Genomic DNA, 25,288 nt, shown 5'->3' on the forward strand with positions numbered 1-25,288 from the left:
TTTTGCTTACATAGATGCAAAATAAGACATAATTTATATTCCATTAAGCTTCTAAAACCAAGTGTGTAGTATCATACTTATTTGTATTTAGTAGAAATGTATTAATTTCTTCTCAGAACCTGAAGAATGATGTTTGAGCAAAACAAAATCTATCTTAAAATTAAATTACTGAAAGAAAAAAAAAAGATAAGGTAAATGAAATAACTACAAAATCTCTTCTCCACAGTGCATCTACTAAAAATGTAACATGTATATGAATATATAATAATTTTAAAAAAAGATTAATATACAAATAAACGAAATAAACTTTAGAAATAAAATTGATCTATAAATTTCAGTTATTATATTTCCTGCAAAAATAGGCATCAATTTAGTATCAAAGATTTTGATGAAGATGCATTGTACACATAAATGCTTAAAATAGATTCCAAGGAAAGTATATTTGGCCATCATTTTCAATATTATGTGGCCAGGAGTAAACTAAATGCTTCTCAAAGTGCCATGTTCAAAAGCCATATCGTGGTAAATTAGAGTACACATCCATATTGGACAACACTTTTGAAGGCACTATTGTCAAGGGACGTTATATGTGTTGATGCTTTATCATAAAATACATAGAGCACCAATCATTGCTATTTACACACCTGATGAAGAATAGATTAAATATATTTTTCAAGTAATAATGCATATAACAGACAGAACACTCATCACTAGGTGCTGTTTTCTGCAGTGCTATTCTGACATAAATATGTTCTGGGAATAACAGTGCAAAAATTATAGTTCTATTTTTTCGAATATACATAGGGGCAGATAGAAGGATTAATGAACTAAATAGTGTCCAAGTGTTCCATTTTTCACACTTTGTCACATCACAGTTTTCAATTTAAAATCAAATAAAATATAAGCACATCATAATACATTCAATTTATTACATTAATATGTGCAAAGCATCTTTTCTTTTTTTTTCTGTACCTCATAAAATTAGCAAGATTAAAATGCTAATTCCTAATTTTGTTATTATGTGTCACTATAAGCACTCACATTGTGCAGTAGAAAGTCACTTTACTATATCTAGATATCATTTTTATGACTAAAAAAGTTGACAAAGTTAAAAAAAAACAAAAACAAAAAAAACAGTGACAGTTTTCTGACTGATTGTATCTGTATGTTATATATATATATATATATATATATATATATATATATATATATATATATATATAATCCAAAAGAAGACAATCCTATGCTCAATTTTATTGAATGAACATTACAGAATAGAAATGCAATTCCAGAAGAATGAAGTTCAACTTATCAGAAACATATTGAATTAGCATTTCATTTAATTAACAAAATTTCAGTTGTCAATGCACAGCCAGAACTAAAAAGTGCTATTATTTGTGGAATAATTAGCAAACAATAATACTTACACAGCCCATTCTAATGGAGTTGTTTTGATGGAGTGATACAAGGCTTTTAAAACTTCTTTCGAGAAGTTTTCACCTTCATTTAGTTCTGACAAATTCTCAATAAATTCAGCACATGTCATCCGGCGACCAACATTCTATAAATAGAAAGAAAAAAAACTTAAATATCTCCAAGACTTTCGAAATTTTTGAACAAAAATATTATTAATTAAAAAGAAAATTACTATTAAAAAATGATAAATTTTAAGGATAAAGTTTTTTTTAATTCAAACAGGATTTTATTTTAATCAATTTTATTCATCTTTTAAAGATAAGAAAAAGATACCAAAATACTAATTTTTAAAGAAATTCACATAATTATCGCATGAATAATAATCAGTGAAACAGGAAATTTCAGCATTAAAAATCAAACAAACAGAAAACTTATACTGAACTAAAAAGTTATTCAGCATATAATTAAATAAAAGTTTTTTTATAAGAAAATCACTAATTAATTATTTTCTTTGGAGATAGAAAAAAAATGAACGATGTTCTTACGTCTCCATGTAAATCGGTATTTAGGAGCATTAGGGCACAAGTAAGGGTATGCACAGCATCTGAAATCGACAAAATGTAGTAATATAAACTCTGATTCATATATATATATATAAACTACAGCCGCAGTAATTTAAAAGCTATTGAAAACAATTTAAAATAATTCAACTGATCATTTTAATACAAGATGCTTTTATCATATAACAAAACATGTAAGATACTTACAGCCTAACCATTACATATATTTAAAACAATTATCTTGGGAAATAAAAAAAACATTTTAAATTCTCAAATAAAAGCAAACAGGCATGAAAATACATATCTATGAAGTAGATGAAAATCAAATGACAATTTATTAAATACTAAATACAGAGGCAATTCATTAATTCAGAAACAAGCAATGCTGCACAAGTAAAATAAAATTAAAACACAATTCTTAAGAAAGAATTTTACTTCTAATTAGCCTGAAATCTTTATTTGTAATTATCTGAATTATTTTTTAGAAAATTATTGAATTGCATACCAATTTTGGTCTGACTCATGCATAATATGCTCATTTTATTATGCTGAATCGTTAAGTTGTCATCATTTGCTCTAAAGGAAAGTATTTTTTTTTTAATTTTTATAACAGAGTATCAAATTTGCTTTCAACTATGCATTACTTTTTTTTAATCACTTTTTTTTTTTTTTTTTTTGCTCATACATTGAAAATAATGTCTTAAGTAATAAATCTTACCATCAAAGTATTTATCAAACATGTAAAACATCATAACATTCTTCATTTTAAAGTTTCCTTTATGAATTAAAACTAAAATATTTTAATTTAAAAATTTAATAAATCTGATTTCAGTGTTTCTTTATGCAATCAAAGAAAAAGTATTTCAATTTAGAAATTTAATAAATCCGTCTTCAACTTTTCTTTGTGCATTAAAAGTTAAAATATTTTAGTATAGAAATTTAAAAAAAATCTAAATAATTCATTACACAAAATATTTTATTACATTAGATAAAACTAGAATTTCTCAACATCTATTGTTTAAATGCACATGCAATATAATATCGCTTTAAAAACAAAGTCATAGTATCAGTATATCTAAAACGGCTTCTAAATCTAAAAAGTATTTTGCGTAATGCATTAATTGATCTTTATAAAAATATTTTTGAAAAATTAAATAAGTTTGAAAGGAATTCAAACAAAAGAATTTAGTAGAAAAAAAGAAAGATGCTTCTTCTATGTAAAAATGTGATATTAATGATCAAATTAAAATAAAAAATATCCATCCACATTTTTAAATTAAAATTTTAAATTAGAAATTATAAAAGGAAGAGAAAATATAAGGAAAAAATTCAGGTGTATGATGTTTCTTACCTTGTGACTTAAAAGCTCCCTCGTTGCAGTCCAGATATCTCTTAGAAAAATGAACAAGAACTCGCTCCCGTTCTTGTGTCTCTCCAATAAGGCAGAATTGTTTTAAAAATTTTCTTAAAGCCACATCCAAAGTTTCTCCATTGAAATCAAAGAATTTCAAATATTCTTCAGCTACCACTCTGCTAAAATCATTACTGTTAAAAAAGGGGACAACAAAATTGTAGTAATTAAAATAAAAAAGTGTGTAATAGCTCATTTTTCTAACCACTACCCAAATTCTACAGACTACAAACTTCATGCTTGAATTGTATCAATCTTTTTAAGAACCATTTTCAAAAATACCTTCGAAATAAAATTAATTTGCTTCAGATGATTCTATCAATACTATTTCAAACTGATAAGAGTTGGTAAATATGCTATGAAATGTTTAAATATTAAGCTCAAGCAATGATATAAACGAGATTTCAAAATTAAGAACATTTGGTTATTCAACCCACATGAAATAATTTGTGAACTTGGAAAATTCTATTTAATAGCAAGATTATAGATGAAAGCTAATCACAATTCAGATGAATTTTTTAAAAATTAATTAATTTGAAGAAGGTTCTAGATAGCATTCTGGATAAAAAATTATTAAAAGACCTTGCAAAAATTTCAGCAAATTGCTTTATAAAAAATCAGATAATTAACAAAATGTAGAGGGGAGAAATCAAGTCTAATCTAATAAATAATCTGAAAAATTTGCAAATTTCTAAAACACATTCAATGAGTACAGCCAAACACACAACTAATACCCTATTTAAAAGTTAGTGTTTCATCAACTATTTTTTAAAAATATATTTAAATGTTACAGTTTTATACTATAAGTTAAAAATCAAAAACTATACAATAACTGCCAGTAATTAATATAGTTTTAATAAAAATAAAAGAAATAAAACATATGTTCTTTCTTTGTTTCTACAGAACAGTAATTGACTGTAGAACTAAAATTTCTAGAAATAATTTTCTTATCGAAATAATGACTATTAAAAGCTTTCTTTTAAACTATGTTCATTGTACGAATAAAGTTCAGTCACTACTCATCCTTCACTTAATATAATAAAATTTGCATCTCTATTGGGTGGAAAGAAAAAAGTTTAAAAAAATTATTAACACTGAAATACAATTTCAATAATTCTTCAATTTATTTTGATTGTATCTGAACCAAATATAATAATTTTGGTTCATATAATATTGTAGAACTCAAACACCTAATTATCAAAGAGATAAAGATATGAAATAAGGTATTCATACTTTATTCAAATGGCTGTGATTAACTACCAAAAAAAATCAGCAAAGATGTCATGTTTATTGCATTCAGCGATTAATTGCCAAAATTGCCATGCTAGTGTATTGATTGTATTCACTCGTAACATGTAGTTAAGCAAAAAAGTCGTCAATAACATGCAGTTAATACATAAATACATGAAATAATCATGATTTTAAAAAATCATTTGCACAATGATTATAAATTAGGACTCAAATGAGGCCTGTATAGATTCAGATGGCCATTGAAATTTGGCATGTATGATATTGAGGTTGGAAGAGGGGTGATATACAATAAAAAGTAGTTCAAATTTGAAGCACTAGATGACGCTTTGTTAACCCATTGCACCCCAATATCAAGTCTAATATGTCATTCTAAAGAAGATATCATTTTCACTTTCTTGTTAGATAATGAATATTACAAAAATTGTATAATTACAAGAACTCTCAGATTAATTTTTAAGAATTATGATAAACCTATAACTATATTTGAGCTTCCTCGGCACTAAAAGAAATCCTCACACTCCATATGCATAATTATGCATCTTATTACTTTCCAGAGCTCAAAGAATTTATCATAAAAGATTGTCTGCAAATTAAGAAATACCTAAAATGCTGAATGTCAATTAATATTGAAATCCTTTTTTTTTTTTTTTTTTTATTGGATGCATTTTACCACTTTCTACAAACAGAAAAAAACACATTTTAAATTCTTATTTATGGTAATACTAAATTTTATATTATACATATATAGTATATATATTGTTTCGAGATTCTGAGACTAGCCTTTTTTCAACGCTTTTATTTCGCTAAGGGGTAGCACACAGGAGCAGTTATTATGCCTCCTAATTCTGCAAATAATTTGCATTCACCTTATTGTTAAATGTAAACATTTTCTCTTTTCACCCCTTTTTTGATTTTCTCCTACCCCTTTTTTGATTCAATAAATGCATTCTGATGCAAGCGTAAAAGTACGGAAGGTTTCTGAATCCGAAAATGAACAGTTCATTATATAACTTAAGATATTGAATCAAATAAACATACATAAGCATACATTCCATACAAAAATTTAGTATTTCATCGATTTTTCATATAATATATAGAAAAAATTCCTTTTTTTTTTACTAAATATGTTAACTGCATAAAGATGCACATTGCAAAATTCAACCTGGAAATCATATGTATTACTGTGCAACCTTGTGGATTATATTTAATTTTTCTGTTACTTAAAAAGGTTTCAAAAACTACCTTTTATATCATTCTTTTGAAAATAAAGGTTATAAATCAAATCTAGCAAACATTATGCATAATAAATACTTACTTTTTACATAAATGTCTCGACACATCTGATTTTTTAAAACCTTCTAAGTTAAAAAGTCTTTTAGCAAGCCTGCTTGCTGATGGCATGTCCACAGCTTTTGGACTATAGTGAAAACTACTTAAACTTTCAACATCCGATTCATCCTCAGGAGAATAACACCTTTTAACTTCCTCACTACCACCTGAATATTCATCGTGTTTCACGTCATTTTCAGCATTCTTCAAGTTCTTTGGCGATTCACCACTAGCATTGCACTGTAGTTTATTATTAATAGAAGAGGATATGGTATTTTCATCAGAAGGCGTTTGGTCAGGTAAAACTTTAACATAAATTTTATTTTCATCAATCATAATGTTAGTGACACCATCTTGTTTGGGTTGGATGGTACGCGGCGCGTACCTTTGTCTGTTAGACGTTGTAATCATGTTATTTGTATGATCACTGACTAGTTTTTCATCTGAGCTTTGTTCAAAGTTGCTAGAGTTAGGAATGTGTATGAACTGTCCAGTCCTAATATCGTTCACAGTGTTTCTTAAATAGCTTTCAGAGGAGTCACTGAGTTCCGTCGGACTAGTCTGAGAATTTGTCTCAGATTCACTAATTGGAGAGCTGCTTGACCTCCCAGTACGATCGGATGAAAGATTGTCTCTGTTAGTGTCTAATAAGTTATTAAGGGAAGTGGCTATCTCTTCTTCAACTTCGATATTCACAGCTGAAACAGTATTTTTCTGGAGGTAATCTTCACTACGGGAAGTCCTTACAAAGTTTCCACCATAGCTCAAGCTGCCTTTCTTTTCTGCTACTGGACTGTGAGAATCGGATGCTTCTCGCTTTGTGGCCTTTCCACGACTCTTCACGTCATTCTCACCTGAAGGAGAGGATTTTTTTTAAACTCAACTATAAATCTATATTTTGGCTAAAATACTATACTACCATGAATAACAAATGCAATACCAGAGGTACAGATGAATGGGTGCAAAATTATAAATTTTTAGAGTAAAAAAAGTCATAATAATAATTACTATTATTATCAATGTTTAAACACTATATAGTTTTTTTATATTAAAGCATTTCTTATGCAAATTACAAAAAAAAAGCAATGAAGGTAAAATTTAAATAAATAATTATTTAGACAATATTCAGTAATTAAATTAGAAAAGTTTTACAATTAAATTTTCTTTACACTTAATATTTGCCAATAAAACAAAAGCACTTAAAGCATCTATGAATTAGGATTTTTTTTCCTGCATTACAATCTGACATTAAATTTCCATATCTTGGTACTCATCTACATGAAAATGGAGTCTCATTTCATCACAAAACCGCCCCACCCCCTTTTATAAGGCTAACTGAATTTCTTAAAAAAATTTCTAAAATTATAAAATATTAAATGGATACATTCACTTTTGATATGGAACTCCTTAAATGTGTTAGAAAAATAGCATTGAAAAAAATTCCAAAATTTAATTTAACAAAACCATACTTAAGTCTTGGAAAATTATAAATAAATCAAAAATTTTCAATATTAGATAAAATTTATGACATCAGAAAAATTCAACGTATTTTTAAAATAGCAAACAAATTCAACGCAATTACAAATGCATATGGTTCTAAATATCCTACTTTTGTTTTTCAGAAACAAGGAAGCAAATATAAGTTAAGGTAATATATTTTAGTGTTCAGTTTTCAGATATAGTTATCGCCAAGAATACAGACGGACACAGTATATCTTTTTCCAACTAATGCCATAGTCGCCAAAATGTGCACAAAACTGTATCAAATACAGCAAACTTAGCCCCAAAATTTAAAAAAAAAAATGTTATTTCCATGTAAAAATATTATATTTAACATATATTTTTACAGCAATTGATCCACTGAAATAATATTAATATACTAACAATAATTCTTTATTATTATTTCATTCGAATGATATTTAAATATTTTTCTTGGCCGTTTTTATTTTTTAAAGGACACTGGGTTATAATTTACTTTCAGTAAATTACAGCACAATGTAAAATTTGTAAAACAATTCTGAGAGCTCCCACAAAATCAGTTGAAGAAAATCAAATCTATCAGAGCTCTCATCCATTTTATTATAAAATTTGTAAAAGCAGCAATAAGAAGACAAAAAAAAAATTCTCCTAATAGCATTTTAGTTACACTTTAATCATCAAGATAATCTCATCAAATCTGCAAAGGGAAAATTTAATTTCTCTCTATATATAAACACTAACGTACATGGCACAGAAAAATCTGGCTTATTACTAATTGTCGAATGGCAACAGTCAAATATTAACAAAATATCATACAAATTTCAGAACTGCAGTCATTGAACATTTCAGCTGTACCGAATCAAACGCTTCATTTAGCTAATTAATAAAGCTTCAAAATGTTATTAAAGTTGTTCTGAAATGTCACAAAAAGGACATTCAGTCAGAGGAAACAAATCAAGAAATAGGCATCAAACAAAAAATTCGATGAAACGTAAATATAGACTTAACCATTGCCAGATAAGAATTCGTGGTAAGACTTAAGATGAATGCATGGTTCCTTGCCAAGCACGCCAAAATCATGCCACTCTCTAAAAGTCTGCAATCCTGGGTGTATACCAGAAATGTTAATAAACGGTTTTTAAAGTTGCAATAAAAAATTGCCACGATTATGTTTGGCGAGAAATCGCTTCAAATTTTTTCAATTTTGGCGCCGAATATTAATCTTAAGTCTAGCCGAAATCGTTATGATTTACCAAGGGAAATTGATACTCATATCTTCCAAAACAATTATCTTATAAAAAAGCATTTATGTATTCTCTTACGATACAAAAAAATGTCTTTTTAATTATATAAATTTCATTTTTGTATAATTTTTCATTTAACTTCAATATTATTTTTAAATCCATTTGATACACCATCTGAAACAATGTTGTTAAGTGCTATAATGGAATTTAAACTCTCCATCAAAACAATGAAACAAGTGCTTTTGCAAATCATTAAATCCATAAAAGGATTTTTATTTTGTAATATATACACTTTGTAAATTGAAGTAAATTGTTTTAATTGAATTCATGCATTTTAGTCGTATCAATTTATAAGGTGAAATGATTTTTAAAGAAATGCATCCTATATTAATAATTTAACAGTCTAAAAAATCAAAAATCTAGACGAACAAACTGGTCGCTAAATTATAATATAACAAAAAACCTAGGAACAGGAATTTATAAAGTTTTAATAAAAATTGTATGCAAACTATAGTATTTTCCTTATTAAGAATAAAAATTTATTGATATCCTTTATTAGCTAATTTTTTTTTTCAGCAAACACATTATCTAAGTTAATGATAATTTAAACAAATTCTCATGTTCATGTTTGTAATTTAAAAAAAAAAAAAAAAAGCGACAAAATTTTCTAAGATTGTCATAAATAGTACTAAAAACAAATAAATAAAGGAACATTTAAAACGAAAATAATTCATTGTATTAATGAAATCCACTTATATAAACTTCAATATAAAAAAAAAAACTAACCTTTATTAAAATTGGAATTAACCGAAGAAACAGAAGTTGGTTTATTATCTTCGTGCTGCTTGAAATTATTTTTGGGTGAAATGAAACCAGTGTTGCTGCTTTTGGTTTTTATGATAAGCTCTCCAGTCATCATAAATGTCTCAAACTTTGGTTTATCGGACTGCCTTGTGTGGGGCTTAATGTGGTGCGTTGGGGATGGAGGTATGTTTTCGCCATTTTCTCGGACATCACCATTGGATTCGAATTTATCGGATTTGTGTTGTGTATCGATGTGACCGTTACTTGAGGAGTTTTCTTTCACATATGATCTTAGTGCTTCCAGTTCACTCGATGCCGCCATGTGATTGTGGACCCGCTCTTTTATCGTTGCGTCTGGAAACAAAAAAAGAATGCATCAATATTTTGTACAGGAAATCACTTATATAATACTTCAAACAGCTGCCTTTAAAAGCCAATAAGCTCATCAGGAATAGTGGTTATGTTTATTTTCAATTAAAACTCTTATAATTTTATGTTGGTAGAAAAAAAAATAGAAGGAAAAAAAAAACATTTTTACATTACATATTAAATTGTAAAACATAAAAAATACAAAAAATTCATTAAATGAGCGTTAAGTTTTTACATTAGGAGAAAGCTAAAGACAACAGCTTTGACGGTTCTTTATTGTTTGCAACGATCCAATGTCATCAATTGTAGATTGTTCCTTGTGCTAGGTGGGGTTGCTCTTAGGCGGCTTCATCAAATTTCCCGCATGACCTCAGGCTAGGTCGGGGTATCGCACAGTATAACTTTATGTTAATGATTAAAAAAAATATTGTAACAAAAGTCAATATATGCACTGATTATGCTATTGAAACGGCATAATCCGTGCTATTTTAATAGCTTTACACCTTTCTGTCCAATGTGTATACGATCTGTCTTTGTAAAGATAAGTGGGAGAAAAAAAATCACGTTTCAACATTTCATGAAGTGATGAAAATTATTTGAATTTCAGTCAACAATGAAATCTATTGTTAAGAATCATGTTGAATTTTTTTTTTTAATTATTGAAATGAATAAAAAGTTGTTCAACAATTAACCTCAAATTGCTAAAAAGACAATTAAAAAAATTGTAACGATCAGTTTTGCAGAATATTCCTTAAAGTTAACACGGAAAAAATTACAAAATTTCGTTTCATATTTAATTAATTAACATTTTTTTAAAAAATATCTCTTAGATGCACATTCACATCATTAAAAATATATCTGTGCTAAATTTGGTAGATCTAAATCAATGGCACCAACAAACATACACTTGCTCCTTTATTTTTAGTAGAGATGGACGCATCAGTTAAATAGGTGCTCGAGAATCATTTCACATTGAATAATCGCATTTTTCAATAAAAGAAATTAAAATTAAGCCATTCATAAATATTATAATTTGAAATATAAATTATAAAAACATCTCAAACGTATCATGGAGTTTTAGTTGAATCACTAATGATCGAGAGGGTGTATCGCCACAGTCAATTCATCCCTGAACCTTATTAGGCACCAGATAATATACGATATTCCGAATTTCGTAAGATATCGTAACAACGTTGTAGAGCAATTTGTGCTGATAAGGATGCCAATCAAAACTATCTACATGTATCAGTTACCATTCAGCAAGTTGTACAAATGGAGCAAATCAGAAATCTCCAAAAAATGCTTATAGATAATTGTCCCTGATGATGAATCTTTTATATGAAGAATGGATTTTTACCGTTTCAAATTTTGAAGAATATCAACATTCGTCTGTCCAAATTGCATTTTTCAGAAAAAGGAGTTGATATTATCTAAGGTAGGACCAGTTATAAAACTCCAGTTTTCGATCGTGTAGTTGTCCATGTAACTGGTGTATGCTATATGAATGCCAGTTATTACATTAAAGTAATCTCTACGCTGTCAATTTTAGAATGTTGGGTTTTTAGACAGACGTTTAGTACACTAGTATGAGGATAACTTGAAAAATAAATCAAAATGTAAATTTCAGCATTTCATGTATAATATTTCAACCTTCCAGTTACTTTCTAAGAAAATAAGGATCTATTAATTTGAAATCACTAAATCGTTTTGTATAAAAATTTCTAGAAAGGTATGTGGAAATAAGAAAACGATGTTTGAATTCTTCTACAATTAGACCAAAAATACGATTACATACAGCATAAATTGTCACCATATTCAAACGTTCCTTGTTACTGAAATATACCATTCTTTTCTAAACAAGTGCGAACAACTATTTTTATTTTCTTTCTCGGCATTCCTGTACTTTTCTGTGATATTTGAAATGTTCAGTGTTTCAAGTTTCTTTTTCACTTCTTATAAAATTGAAGTTATATATTATAAAGTCTCGGTAGATCAATCAAAATAAACAACATTATACGCCATGGGTGTGCAGACTTATTCAGGATACGGGCTACTTCTAATTTTTTTCAAGGTGTTGCGCCCACTCAGTGACGTAGGGGCATGAGCTAAAAAAAGTCTACAATATTTATTATAACTTAATAATAAATAAGGAATATGTATTTACCTACATAACCACTGACATAATAATAGCAAGACAAACATAATAATATTAACCACAAATATAATAATATCAAATGATGCATTTAATATCCAACAATTCAAAATACATTAAAAAATAAATTTTCATCTAAAGTTAGCAGAAGACTTAATCTGCGTACTGTTTGCAAATCTTGAATATCTCGGTATATAATTATTAACTGCTAATCTTGCAATGGATTCTAAGTGGTCGTTTGTGAGACGGGAACAATATGTTCGCTTAATTATATTCATCGTTGAAAATGCAGATTCACACAGGTAAGTAGAGCCAAAGGACGATGTTAAACGATACGCAGCTTTTTTTAAAATTAGGAACTTTATTTCGTTTATTAGATTCCAAAAGTTATTCTTAGGTTATGAACTACGTGCTTTTAAAATTATGTCATTTTGAAGAAAAAAACTTCGTTCCCTCGAGAGATAAAGAAAATATAATGTTCTCTAAATATATTTCTTTTAGTATGCGCGTCTTAGGTCTTCGTACAGGCTGTCACTCCAAAATGTCGACTTAATGCCCACCCCTGTTATACGTGATTAGCAAATGTTTTACAAGTCATGATGATTGAATGATGTATTAGTCTACAAATATTCACATATAAAAGTGTTTCTGCATTAAATAAATCTACATTTCTAAGCTAAATGTCTCCATCTGAATTTATGATAAATATCTTTAAATAGAAAAGTACACATATTTCTGCAAATTTTGTAGATAGAAACGTGACACTTTGTGTGCACATATATTTTCAGTAAGGGAAAAAAAATCACTTAAAGATATTTTTTTTTTCACTATGAAAGCCGTAAAAAAAAAATTTTAATTTTTGTAATTTTTCATTATCTCTACAGAAATCAAGGTGTTTTCATTTAATTTCTTACCTTATTTAATAAAACATTATAGTTTGAAGCATATTCGTAAGTGCAATATTTAGGGAAATAAAAAATTTCAACTTCTTTGAACAAACACACTTTGTAACAATTAATTGCATTATCTATACATATAACAGGACGTGTCTGTGTGTGGTGTGTAGCTTTATTTTATATTTTACTAATTATGATTTCGTTAACATTCCTTTTTTTTTTTTCAAGCAACGGGATTGCTGGTTCTGTCAATATGTAATGATTCATTTCACAATAAATGACATACTTTACAGCAGATTATAGTTATTATATTACCTCTCTAAACTATAGTTTTGGCAGTGAATCCAAAATAAAAATAATAATGGTAGTTTCTGATACATTAATTTTTTAAAAACGGTAATTCAATAACAACGTCCATATAAAATATATCTATGAAGTGGGAAATTCGCCTACTCTACAAATGACATGCAGGGCATAACAAAGGAAACATATAAAAAAACACTCAAAAGCATTTAAAACTTAAAATTTAATCAGAAAAAAAAGCCAATTAAAATATATTGATCCGCATCAAAAGATAATTCTTAATTTTGAATGGTTTAACATTTCACTTAACTTATCACTTATTCTATTAAATTCGTAATTTGTGTTAAAGAATTCATAAAATAAGTTTTAAAATCGTAGAAAATAAAATTCAATTTAAGATGAATAGACCATACCTTTTTTCACTTTCAGTTTGACTACATCGTTGGATAACCTCAGGCACTTGAGCACTAAAATGTTCATAAATTAATAAAAAAAAATTAATGGAACAAAAAAATCTATTTAATTAAAAAGAAATAAAAGAGAAAAAGCACGAACTTAAAATGAAAATTGATGAGATGCATGCTAAAGTAGAAAATGAATGAGCGAAAAACGATCAATATTTCACATAATGTACAAATGTGAAATAAAAGTAAAACAAATTTGTATAACAGAATGAGAAAATTTTAAAGACATAAAAGTCAGCACAATATATCAAAGTTGACAGTAATATTAAAAGGATAGCAGTCATGAATTAAATTGTTGAAATGAACTAACAGTGAGACAATTAAAAATTTAATAAAAATAATCCATGTTTTCAAAAATTAACAAAAGAATTTTTAAATAATCCAAAATTCCGCTTCGAACATGGCAGTCATTTAATCTTCTAAAAGAACACCAAAGTAATCAAAGCAATATAGGAGACCAAAAACATCTGCAGATAATGCATAAGATCAGTTTATTATGATACACTTGAGGAGGGAAAATGTAAGTTTATACATCAAGCATAAAGCTAAATGAACACAAAAATACACATTCATGCAACTATGGAAAAAATTAATACAATACTTTTGAGAAGAAAAATTATCTATAAAATATACATTAGATTGTAAAACTGACAAACACATAAAGAAGAAAGAAATTTGGAGAATATAGGATTAAAAAAAATATAAATGATTTTTGAAGAAGAATGAAATAGATCAATATTTTGAATACAAACAAATTTAAGAGAGGGAAAGTGAAATATGCCTAAATAAGGAAAGTAGTTGCACACAAAGATATTAAAAAGAAAAACAAGCAAAGGAAATCCAAGCAGAATGCATGCACTAAAATTATTACAATGAACTAAAAAAAATAAAATAAAAATCTTGTGTACATCTTTAGGTTTTAAATGTTTGGACGCAATTACTTCAAATGAATTAAAAATTTCTCTTCAAACTTCTATAATCCAGGTATTAAAAAAAAATTTGCCAGCACATATAGCTAGATTTTAATTAAAAAAAAAAAGGTGGTAGATGTCAACAATTGGAGAGTACTTTCTTTTAAGATATCTTTTTAAAATAATGTGCATTAAAATTTATAAAAATAGAAAAAAACCACAGTATTAATGGATACCTTAAATTATTTAACCAAATTATACCTCTGATCAATTGCTCTAATTGAAATAATTCTTTTATTTTTTCCTAAGTATTTTCGTAATTATAAATAATTTATGTAATATAATTCACTTTTATAACATTAATAATTCATTATCATGCAAAATTTTAAAGATCAGCATTTAAAGAATTAAGAGTAAAACTTCATTTTCATGCTAATAAAATTTGAATGTAAATGCTAACATCCACAATCTGGAAAAAAATAATGGAACATCCATAATCTGCTCATCATAAATTAAAAGAATTGAATTATTATTAGGATTAAAAAAAACTACTATGGACTAAAATAAACGTTCTGAATAATTTTTTAAACAACGAAATCTTTAAAAAAAATACTATACCTCAAAAATTAACTTTTTTTTAAAAGAAATATATCTTTTAGCTTTTAAAATGTAAAAGTAGATTTGCTTTAAACCTTTATACAGCACAGTATGATAGTATTGAAGAGTTCTATAAATTTCAGCTGCGATATACTGCCCGATATACCTTCAAGAGAGTTAACACAGTTCTTTTTATAATATTTAGCTTCCTTTGCCAAAATAAGATTACTCAGTTACATCGTTAATACTAAAAAAAATAAAATTTTACATTTCCGAAATTTAGGACTAAATAAAGAAAAAAGGAAAAAGAATGGGGAGAAATAAAATAAATGCGACACAAAATTTCAAATATCTTTACCTTCTTTGGTAGTCAAAGAGACGACGTTCTTATCATTGACTTCCAATATGATATCGCCAGCTTCTAACTGTAAAGAAAAATTTTTTATTTCAGTAAGAGGATGCTATAAAACGATTAAAAGATAAATGGATGATTTTTAAAGAAATTTCAATTAAATATATAGGCAAATTTTTTTCAACTAAAAAATAAGGGTGAACCGGAGTTTAACCCCCTTCTTCGTCAAGTTGCGATAACGCGCCAAAGCTGGCAATATTTATTATACACTATGATTGGACATCTGCTCCCTTGCTTTTGAACATTTCGCAAGACCATGGTAGGCGATTTTTGAAAATTGCGCCAGGCAGGTTCGTTAAACTCCGGTCGTACCAAAAATAATTCAAATCAAGTATTGGATAATTTGAAGAATTTATTTTCCATACATTAATTTGCTAAGATAATTTTGCCAATATGCAAATAATTTTTAACATTGTCGAAATAACACATATATTAAGTACAGATGCCATGCTATTCTATTTTATAGAACACCTGCAAAAACAGATAGATAGCAATGTCTCCCCCCCCCCCCCAAGTTTTCTCCAAAGTCTCATCTTTAAACTTCTAAGTTTTTATCAAATAAAACCAGTTATTTTAAAAGACACCTTTTTTTTTTTTTTAAATCAAATCAGGACATTAGCTGCGCATATAATTTTACAGAATTCGCACAGACTTAAGAATAATTACCATTTCTCAAACTTTAATTTTTTCGGAACAATTTTTCGCCAAATGTAATCTTGCCACCTTTTTATTGCAACCAAAAAAGGCGTTTGTTACCACTTCTGTTAACCAAATGGCGAACTTTTGGTGAATTTTTAAATGGTTGGCACATTTTTATCGTGCATGGAGAGAAACCGAATACTAATCTTAAATCTTGCCCAGAATTAAATTTTCGAAGTTAAATTATTGCACTTACGATTGTTGCCAGTTCTAATACGTTAATTCCTTACTTCCCTTGATGACCAAATTTGAATCTTCACTAATATGGCACTTTCGTTTTTGTTATAATCAATGTATTATATTTAATAACATCTTGATTAATTAAAAATACACTTAAACTCTCGTTTTCGTTATAAACTCGATATCAAACGCAACAGAAATGAATTCAATTTTTTGACAAAAGTTTTGAAAAAAAAAAAGACATATGGAAACTAAAATGGACGTTTGACTAATGTAACATCTGATTTATTGATTTAATTTTAAAAGCATTTTTAATATAAATGTCCAAATCAGAGGACAAGTTAAAGTATCAATGTAAAATAAAGTATAAATACGATACAATTGCAAAACTGCAATTCTTTGAATTGCCAAATATGTTAACCTAAAGTGTACTCTTCCATTAATATTTGATGTTTTAATCGAGACGCTGATTTTTTTTTTTTTTTTTTTTTGAGCTTTTGGCTTGATTTGTAGAGACTGGAGAAAAGTTTGTATCGTGTTCTTTAATTTCACCTATAAATGTATGAGAAATCATGTAATTTTAAAATACATGAATCTAAATATATTATTTAAAACTTAGCATCAGTTAAATGTCACGTTTAATGTAAAAAATCATGACTATAGTTCATACTTTCCTGAATTTCGTTGACTATTTCTGAATTCAGCTGCAAATCTGATATTAGCATATAAAGTAATTTTATGTGCAAAAGTTAGCAGCAAGTGTTTTTTTTTTTTTTTTTTGTTTTTTTTTTTTTTTTTTGAAATTTTATAAGAAGAATTTGAAACACGTTTTAAATATATAAAAATAAGCATAGCACATTTTTGAAAATTGTAAGTCTTTAGCGTTTATAATTCTACATTTTTTTTAAGTTCCCCATATAGTTTCGTAATCTTTTGTAGAAAATATCCTACGCTTCTACTTCTAAAGAGTAAGATAATGATACTTTAGTCTGTATTTCATCATACACAGAGATATTCAATTGATTAAACTGTATTATCTATATGTATAAAATGCTAATGATACAGAAATTACCCTTATTCCAAATTATTGAATGGCAGAAGTCAAATGCTTACAAACAGCCATATGAACATTTCCAACTGCTTCACTTAATTTGCTAATGAATAGAGCAGCAAAAGATTATTATAAATGCTCCGGAGAGAGATCACCTGCCATTCTCAAGACAAAGAAATCAATTTAACCAGAGGAAAAAAGATATGAAATAAATAAATTGATGTCAAAGAGAAAGTTTAACTGAACGCAAAATAAGCATAATCGTCGGCTGATAGGTTGTGTTGTTGTAACTTATGGACATTACAAGCCCACTGACAGTTATCTGTTTAAGCTGCGTGAAGCTGCGTGAGCGTCTCTTGTTTTTTTCAGTAGCGCCAACTAAGGACAAGAGTACGACTTAGCTACTTCATGCGTCACATTCGCTTGCACAACCTCTTTTTACAGGGGGGGGGGGACATTCACACATCTCACAGATAGAACACAGAAGATCAACCATGCCCGAACACGGACGCCCAGATCACAGGGAAGACGTACTACCCCTATGCCAGGAATCGGACGATTGATAGGTAAATACTCTAACTTAGCTATGGAAATTGATAACCATATTTTCCAAAACTATTATTTCACAAAAATAGTTTTTGTATTATCTTTAAACTCAAAGTACCACCTTTTTGATGATAACAATCGTCCAATTTTTGTCTCTTATTTTTAGATCTTTTAAATTTTACATACAAATTATAATAATGTTTTAAATGTTGAAACTCAAACCCATCCATAAAAACATTCAATTGCGTAATTTTTTTAATGTTAAAATATTTTTAATTCTTTTTTTTTATCATTAAACTGGATTAATCCAAAACAGGGCATTAATCTGAAACAGAAATTCCGTTTTCGTTTTTATTTCGTAGTAAATATGCTTTTTAATTTGCACCCACAGAATTTATAGCACATCGATTCAATTCAATTAATTTTTTTCAGTAATATTAAATATAAAAGTAAAATATTTTAATGTATTTCATATCAATCATTTAACAGCTTAAAAAGTTAATAATCTGAGTGAATAAGCTTGTCGTCAAACTCGATTTGTTATTCATACTGCAGTGCTCATACTGCATTAACTCCCGTTATGCCATCATTCATATTTGTATACCATTTCTGCTTTTCCCAATAATTAAAAAAATTACTAATAAACTAATTTAGTTAAAATATTTTTATATAAAAAAATTCTAAATAAAAATTCAATTAAATAATTAATACGTGCAAACGTTAATTTTAAATTTTAAAAAAAGTTTAAAATTAATTTTTTTAATTATTTTACCTGCATTTCACATGCTTATTTATTTAGATACTTTTCATTAAAACTCACAAAAAAAATCATGTAATATAGGCTAAATATAAGCATCCACACTGTTATGACTCAATGCAAACTCTCCTTTTGTTTTAAATATATTTATTTTCACAATACGACACAGAGATAATGAGGCTATTTACAGTAGAGAAAGTTATTCTGCATAGAATACGAACATTAAGGAAAACTTATATAAATACTATTAAAAAGCGTAAGTTAACGTAATCACATCAAAAGCTATTTTTGTATTTTTATTTTTCCTTAACCTAAACGAAAAAGAACTTGCCAGATTCCAAGTTGGAATAAGCTAAGAGTAGAATTAAAGAAACAGGAAATACAAAACTTAATGGCGAATGGCAACACACACTGTATAGATATTCATAACTCATTGTTTGTATGAAGGAACTAGAAATAAATTGAAGGAACCCTTCAACGATTGGCAATAAAATTTATTAAATGAAAAGAAATTGCATACAAAATTTAGGAAAATTAACTTTTCCACTTTTAGATTTTTATTATACTCTGAAAGAGAAAACAACTCGAAAAACTTCAAATAGAATTGAACAGTCCAATGAAAAAATTCTTCTTACTATGTAAACAAGCTGGATTATTGTACTGAAGTAAATAGCAAATACAAAACCGCATACTTAAGAAATGGTCACAGTAGTGAATTTTTTTAATCATAAAAAAATAGAATTCCAATAGCAATATAAGTGGCTATATCACATTATCCTAATGTTTACTTTAAAGAGCCGAAAAAAGATTAAATTCATCCGGAAACCTAACTATCCACTTAAAATGTTTTTGCGCTATTTAAAGAAAATCGGAACACTAAATACATATTCATTTCGAAGTATATTCACCAAACTTCACCGATAAAAGCATCGCATCGCCCTCGTCTCGGATTTTCTTTCTTTTTCCGAAAAACTTTTAGTTTTCCCTCTCTTCACGCAACCGCTAACTGTGTTTAAAAGCAGACAGAGGCAGGAAAGAGAAGAAAAAGAGGGAAACCATGCACTGAAAAAACATTTACAGGGAGAAATTACTTTTCGTGTACTGAATGCGAATCAGCGTTTTCTATCTTCTCTTCTGGAAAGGGAAATTTATTTTAAAGTTTCATCAAAAAATGTCACTCACATTTTTGAATGAGATAAAAAAAAAAAAAACAGCAAGGATGTGTAGATGCAGCAAATGATCTATTGATCAAAATTTTTGTTATCTTTTTTTCATCATCTTAAACTTTTCCAAAAAGTGATTTCAATAGCAACTACATGGTCGTTTAAAGCGCAAACGCTTTGTACCAATTTCTTAAAAATAGTTTTGGCCTTAAAAAATTAAGAAAATATTATTCTTGAAACATTTTTTTTTATTCAATGTCATTTTTTTTTAACCCTGATAGGTTGGAAAATAAATGACATCCTTATAACAACGTTTTACGAGCATTATGCCGATGAAAAATTGAAAATAAAACGTACGTCCCATTTTATCTTTTTTTTCTTTGAAATAATTCTTCAAAAATATTTTTTTTTATTCGTTATTTTCTAAATACTTTTAGTAAGGGGGAAAATGATATAAGTTTCCAAAATCTATGATAAACTTTAAATATATTCTGATACTGACAATTAAATGGTACTTTAGTCGTTTGTTGCATGCTTTATTTTTTAGGTAATCTCAAAACATTTTTTAAAATTTTTAGTCTAACTCATTAATCAGCGGGAGGTTTTCCTTTCGCCCTTTTGATGTACTTACAAAATAAGGCTTGCTTAATTTCGCATTAAAATGAAGAGATCCGAAACCATTCTTCCTTGACTGATTCTATTCATTCCAATCCTAGCGTGCCCCGTTTTCAGCCACGAAGTTCAATTATACATGAACAGAGGAAATAACTAATTCTTTAATGGATTTAGGTTCAAATTAGGCACAGCACATATTTTCAAATTTGATTTAAATATCAGAGACTAAATTTTCGCCAGTTTTTAATTATCGTGTTAACATACACGCGAATATGTAAGCCGATAGACATTTAACTCGTTGATAAATTTAACCTAAATTTGATATAGATAGAGAGTCCTGATGATGAAAGCACATGCCAAATTACATCAACTTAGATCGTTGGATTTTAAAATTATCATGTTCACGTACATATGGCAGAATAAATAGAAAAATCAGACATCTTTGGCCAAAAATTAGAGAGAAATCCCATAATTCAATTCTAAATACTGTGTAACAGATTTCATTTATCTAGTTTATTGCTTTTTTGAAATAGCGAGTACACAGACCGACAAGTGAATAAAATTCCTTAAAATATGTCTTTCGGAACTGGGGAAGGAAATTCATCAAAATCTGAAGGTACAAATTTTTAATAACTTTTTTTTCTTCGCACATCTGAAAGTAAATTAGAAAATCTTAAAATTGTAGAAAGGAATTAAAAGCAGCAATTCTTTAACTAGTTACTGACCAATTCAATGCATTCGAGCCTTCATAAATTTAATAACAAGGCTCAAATTCTAAAAAATAATTCTAAATTAATGAATAATAATAATAATTTATGCTCTTGTAAAAATGTCAAGTACCTCGAATCAATTTAATTTTGGAAATCATTGTACATATATAAGAAAAGGGAATGTCACAGCACAGTTACATGCGAGACGGTTTCTTTCATTCGAGTTTGTGATGAAATAAGCAACTGAGTCAATAACATTACAATTAATAAAAAGAACATATTGAAAGAAATATAAGAATATAAGCTAGATAATAAGCGTAAGGTCATCAAAAAAAGAATATTGCTCTATTTCTGTTTTATTTGTTGTTAGTTAGTTTAACATCCTACAGGAGATGCATAAAACCTATTTCAAGATAAACCTCTCAATTTTGAAACATGGTCAGATAAAGCAGACGTTATACGATGCTATGAACATCTTCCAATATGAGTGCTACATAGTTTGTAGCACCATAGGTGGAAACTTCGACATACGAGCTTCCAATGTCAAACATCGAATATTCGCCTTCGAAAATGTTCTGTCGGCAATTGCTTGCTTTTTTTTTTTTTTTTTAACATTTGAATCAAATGCAAAAACAAACAGCTCAAGCAGCTAGCCATTCGTTTGTGTGGGAATGTGATTACACTGCCTGAGTCACTTTACAGCCGTCAATCAATTAAATAATCATTTCTACTCATTTTCTGAATTAACAGGTTGGAACAAGACAATACCATCACTACAGCAGCAACTTTTTCTTCTGTCATTAAATGGCTTTCTCAAATCATTAGATATTGCCTCAAGATTAATTGAATCAAGCATTCATCACAATATATACAGGCTATATCAACAGGCTTGTCTCTGCAACTGCGAAATCATTTGAATTCAAATATTGGATCCAGCACTAGGTCAAAGTTCAACGCATCATGTAATGCCACTTTAACAAAGAACCAGCACCTCAATCTTCATACGTTTCTTCCATACCATTTGAACTTCGATCCATGATGACAGAGTTAGCAAGTATCATACTTTCATAGCTCTTCCTTGGAATCGAATTTTAGATTAGCATTGTTCTGATTTCGAATTCAAGCACTATTCTGACACGCGATCCTCCATTATTTCTAGAAGACATGCTACAAATACATCAGCATTATGTAGATTCTAAGAATAACAGTAAAATAAGAGCCGAAAATATCCGCTTTATTATAAAGATATAATAATTAAGTAGTATATTGAAAACCAAAGTTGAAATTTTAAATAATCTTACATAAAAAATCCCCACCTCAGATAATTAATACGTCAAACATATGGTGAAATCCTGCTTAGATAAGGGTTCGAAATACCAATAAAAAAAATCAAGCACTGAAAGGATAAGAAATGTAGAATTTGAGATCTCTGAAGTGTGCGCGTTAGATAGCGTTTGAATGACAAGATAAGTGAATGATTAACATAAGAAAGTGAAAATGCAAATCTAGATGAAAACACAAATTTATTCAATTTTTCTCCAAAGGTAAATAACAAATATAATAATAAAGTCTTTGGATTTCAAACATTTATTTATAATGAAAATCACCCATGTATAGATAATATAACGTTCGGAGTGAATTGTTGCTGTGATGTTCTAAACTACATAGGCATGATAATCATGAAATCTAAATAGAATTACTTTTGTAAAATGCAGCAAATATAATATGCTCGGAGCCTTCATTATTCATTTCAGATATGAATTTGTACATTACAATGAGAATCACTTAGCGGTGTAGGATTAATTGCATATTCAAATTGTTGTAAATAATCACAAACTATTGAAGAATTTCAGGAAAACATTTGCACTTGATTCGCCATTTGACAGGACATGTTGCAGTGTTCGGATAATATGTGTATGATTTTAATGTAAGCAAAAAGAAGAAAAACTTACAGTTCTACTATTTACTACAATTCTACACAATCGCATTAAAATCATTAATAGATTCACGTTTTTGTTCCTCCAGTATTAAATTTTGAAAACTAAGATGTTGGTTCTGAAGTCATATCATCTCGAGATCCGTTAAAAATAATTATATATGAACATTAATTAGTTAAAATTATCTAATAGTACAAATATATATCATTCCATTTCAAGCAAGTAAATTATCTAATCAAACGATTCAATTCCTTAAAAAAGTTAAGTAAATTCCTGTATTTATGCAGGAAAGAAACACAATAAATATATCAATTTCATATACATGAAATGAATATTTTAAAAAAAGGAAATAAACTCTTGAAATCCACAAAATAATTTCGTCGATTATTTGTAAATTAGTGCTTAGAATTTTGAATTTAAGTGCTGCAAATTTTGCAACCTGATCATTAATAAATTACAGCTTTCAATCCTCATGCCAATATCTCCCTTCAACTTAAAGGTCATCGCAGACAACTAACAACCGCTTGCACTTTTCATTCAATTAAGAACAATATGTACATATTGTGCCCAACGCAAACCCAAAGATGTGCTTTCTACGTGCATTAGATATACTTATGAATAACTCAACGCATCACATCAATAATAATTACAGCAATTCGCGACAGCAAAATGTACAAACGCAAATTTTGCATCCGAACGCGTCCGCAATTAACGTTTACCCATTTACGAATAAGTGGGGAATCCTGCAAAAGGTACCCCCATCGCGACGTTAATTACTGCCTCCAAAATGCTCAAAGCAGAGAATTGCAATTGAACAAATAAATGGCGAAACAGCCAGCAAAATTTACGCTAAGGCAAGCACCGGTAGATTACGATTCAAAGCGAAAATCGAATTACTGGCTAAAACACAGCTAGGGAGAAAGTATTCCCTGCCCGAAACAGAATATGCTGCCAGAAACCGAACATTCAAAACATTGTACAGTCGTCTGCAACTTTTCTCTTGGAATATTTAGAAAATGCAGTTCTCAGCTAGAGTTTTCGTAAATTCGGCACATTTTTTTTTTTTTCTAAGCATATGAGCATAGAATGCATTTGATAACTTCATCTAATCCGACAGCACTCGAGTTTCACAATTAAAACACCCACACATTCACCATCGAAGCAATTAAGGAATAATTAGATGGGGGAGAAACAATTATGGTAGGCTGTTATTACCCAACATAGCAGGTTTAAGTTGGAGCAAACTTTTTAAATGGGGTGCACTTTTCACAAATTAGATAAATTGATAATGAATATAATCGATTCTAGTAAATATATCGGACGCAGATCGGATATCGGTGTCGACGTGAACTACGGAGGAGGAACGTTTATTTTGGGATGGAATCCATAGAATCGATTCTAGTAAATAAATAGGGCAGAAAAAAAAATTGTTTTTAAAACTATAATTGCAGATCTCAAATGAGATATTCAAAATATTTTGCGAACGAATGGATATAATCGATTAAAAGTAAATGTTTCGGGAAAACAAACTTTTGCAACTATGGATGTCGACGTCTCATGGGGTGGCGTGCATTTATTTTGAAATCGTGGAAACATCAGAGAGGGAATAACTATTGTCAGAGAGAGTTTGGTGTTTAGTTTAGTTATATTAACGTCCCGTTTTAAAGCAACAATAGGACTATTTTGGGACGGACATCATACTTTTAAACCGCGATCAGATGACGAGGACAACACCTAAGCAGGCATCTCTCCTTTCCAAACTTCCACACCACATCAAAGGGAGGATGTTTTCCCCTGTCGGATTTAACATGCACCAGACCCGCTTACACGATGGTTCTTCGGTGGAATCGAGTCTCGAACCTGAAACCCTCCGGTTCCGAAGCCGAGGTCTTACCACCAGGCTACAGCGGCTCTTTCTTTATCTGAGAGAGAGGCACATAAAATATATTTATGCCCTATTTTAAAATAATATAAAGGTAACTGATTGTATAATTTTAATCTGTATTTAAATGACTAGCAAAATATCTGAGAC

General features: G+C 28.6%; 1 protein-coding gene across 6 annotated transcripts in view; it reads right to left on the bottom strand.

Annotated features, from left to right (window-relative positions):
- LOC129981555 (PH and SEC7 domain-containing protein-like) overlaps nt 1-25,288 on the bottom strand; it is a 136,924-nt gene that overhangs the window by 12,707 nt on the left and 98,929 nt on the right. For 3 of the 6 annotated variants that reach the window (XM_056092433.1, XM_056092437.1, XM_056092432.1), the window contains exons 2-8: nt 15,545-15,611; nt 13,628-13,681; nt 9,477-9,848; nt 5,954-6,821; nt 3,328-3,521; nt 1,962-2,020; nt 1,428-1,561 (exon numbers count right to left, since the gene is read on the bottom strand). In XM_056092433.1, coding sequence (XP_055948408.1) covers nt 1,428-1,561; nt 1,962-2,020; nt 3,328-3,521; nt 5,954-6,821; nt 9,477-9,816 — 1,595 coding nt within the window. In that variant the 5' untranslated portion in view covers nt 9,817-9,848; nt 13,628-13,681; nt 15,545-15,611. The remainder of the gene's footprint in view (nt 1-1,427; nt 1,562-1,961; nt 2,021-3,327; nt 3,522-5,953; nt 6,822-9,476; nt 9,849-13,627; nt 13,682-15,544; nt 15,612-25,288) is intronic. The other 3 variants (XM_056092436.1, XM_056092435.1, XM_056092434.1) reach the window with 3 other exon arrangements.

The sequence above is a fragment of the Argiope bruennichi genome, chromosome 8 (genome assembly GCF_947563725.1).
Source record: "Argiope bruennichi chromosome 8, qqArgBrue1.1, whole genome shotgun sequence".
NCBI lineage: Eukaryota > Metazoa > Arthropoda > Arachnida > Araneae > Araneidae > Argiope > Argiope bruennichi.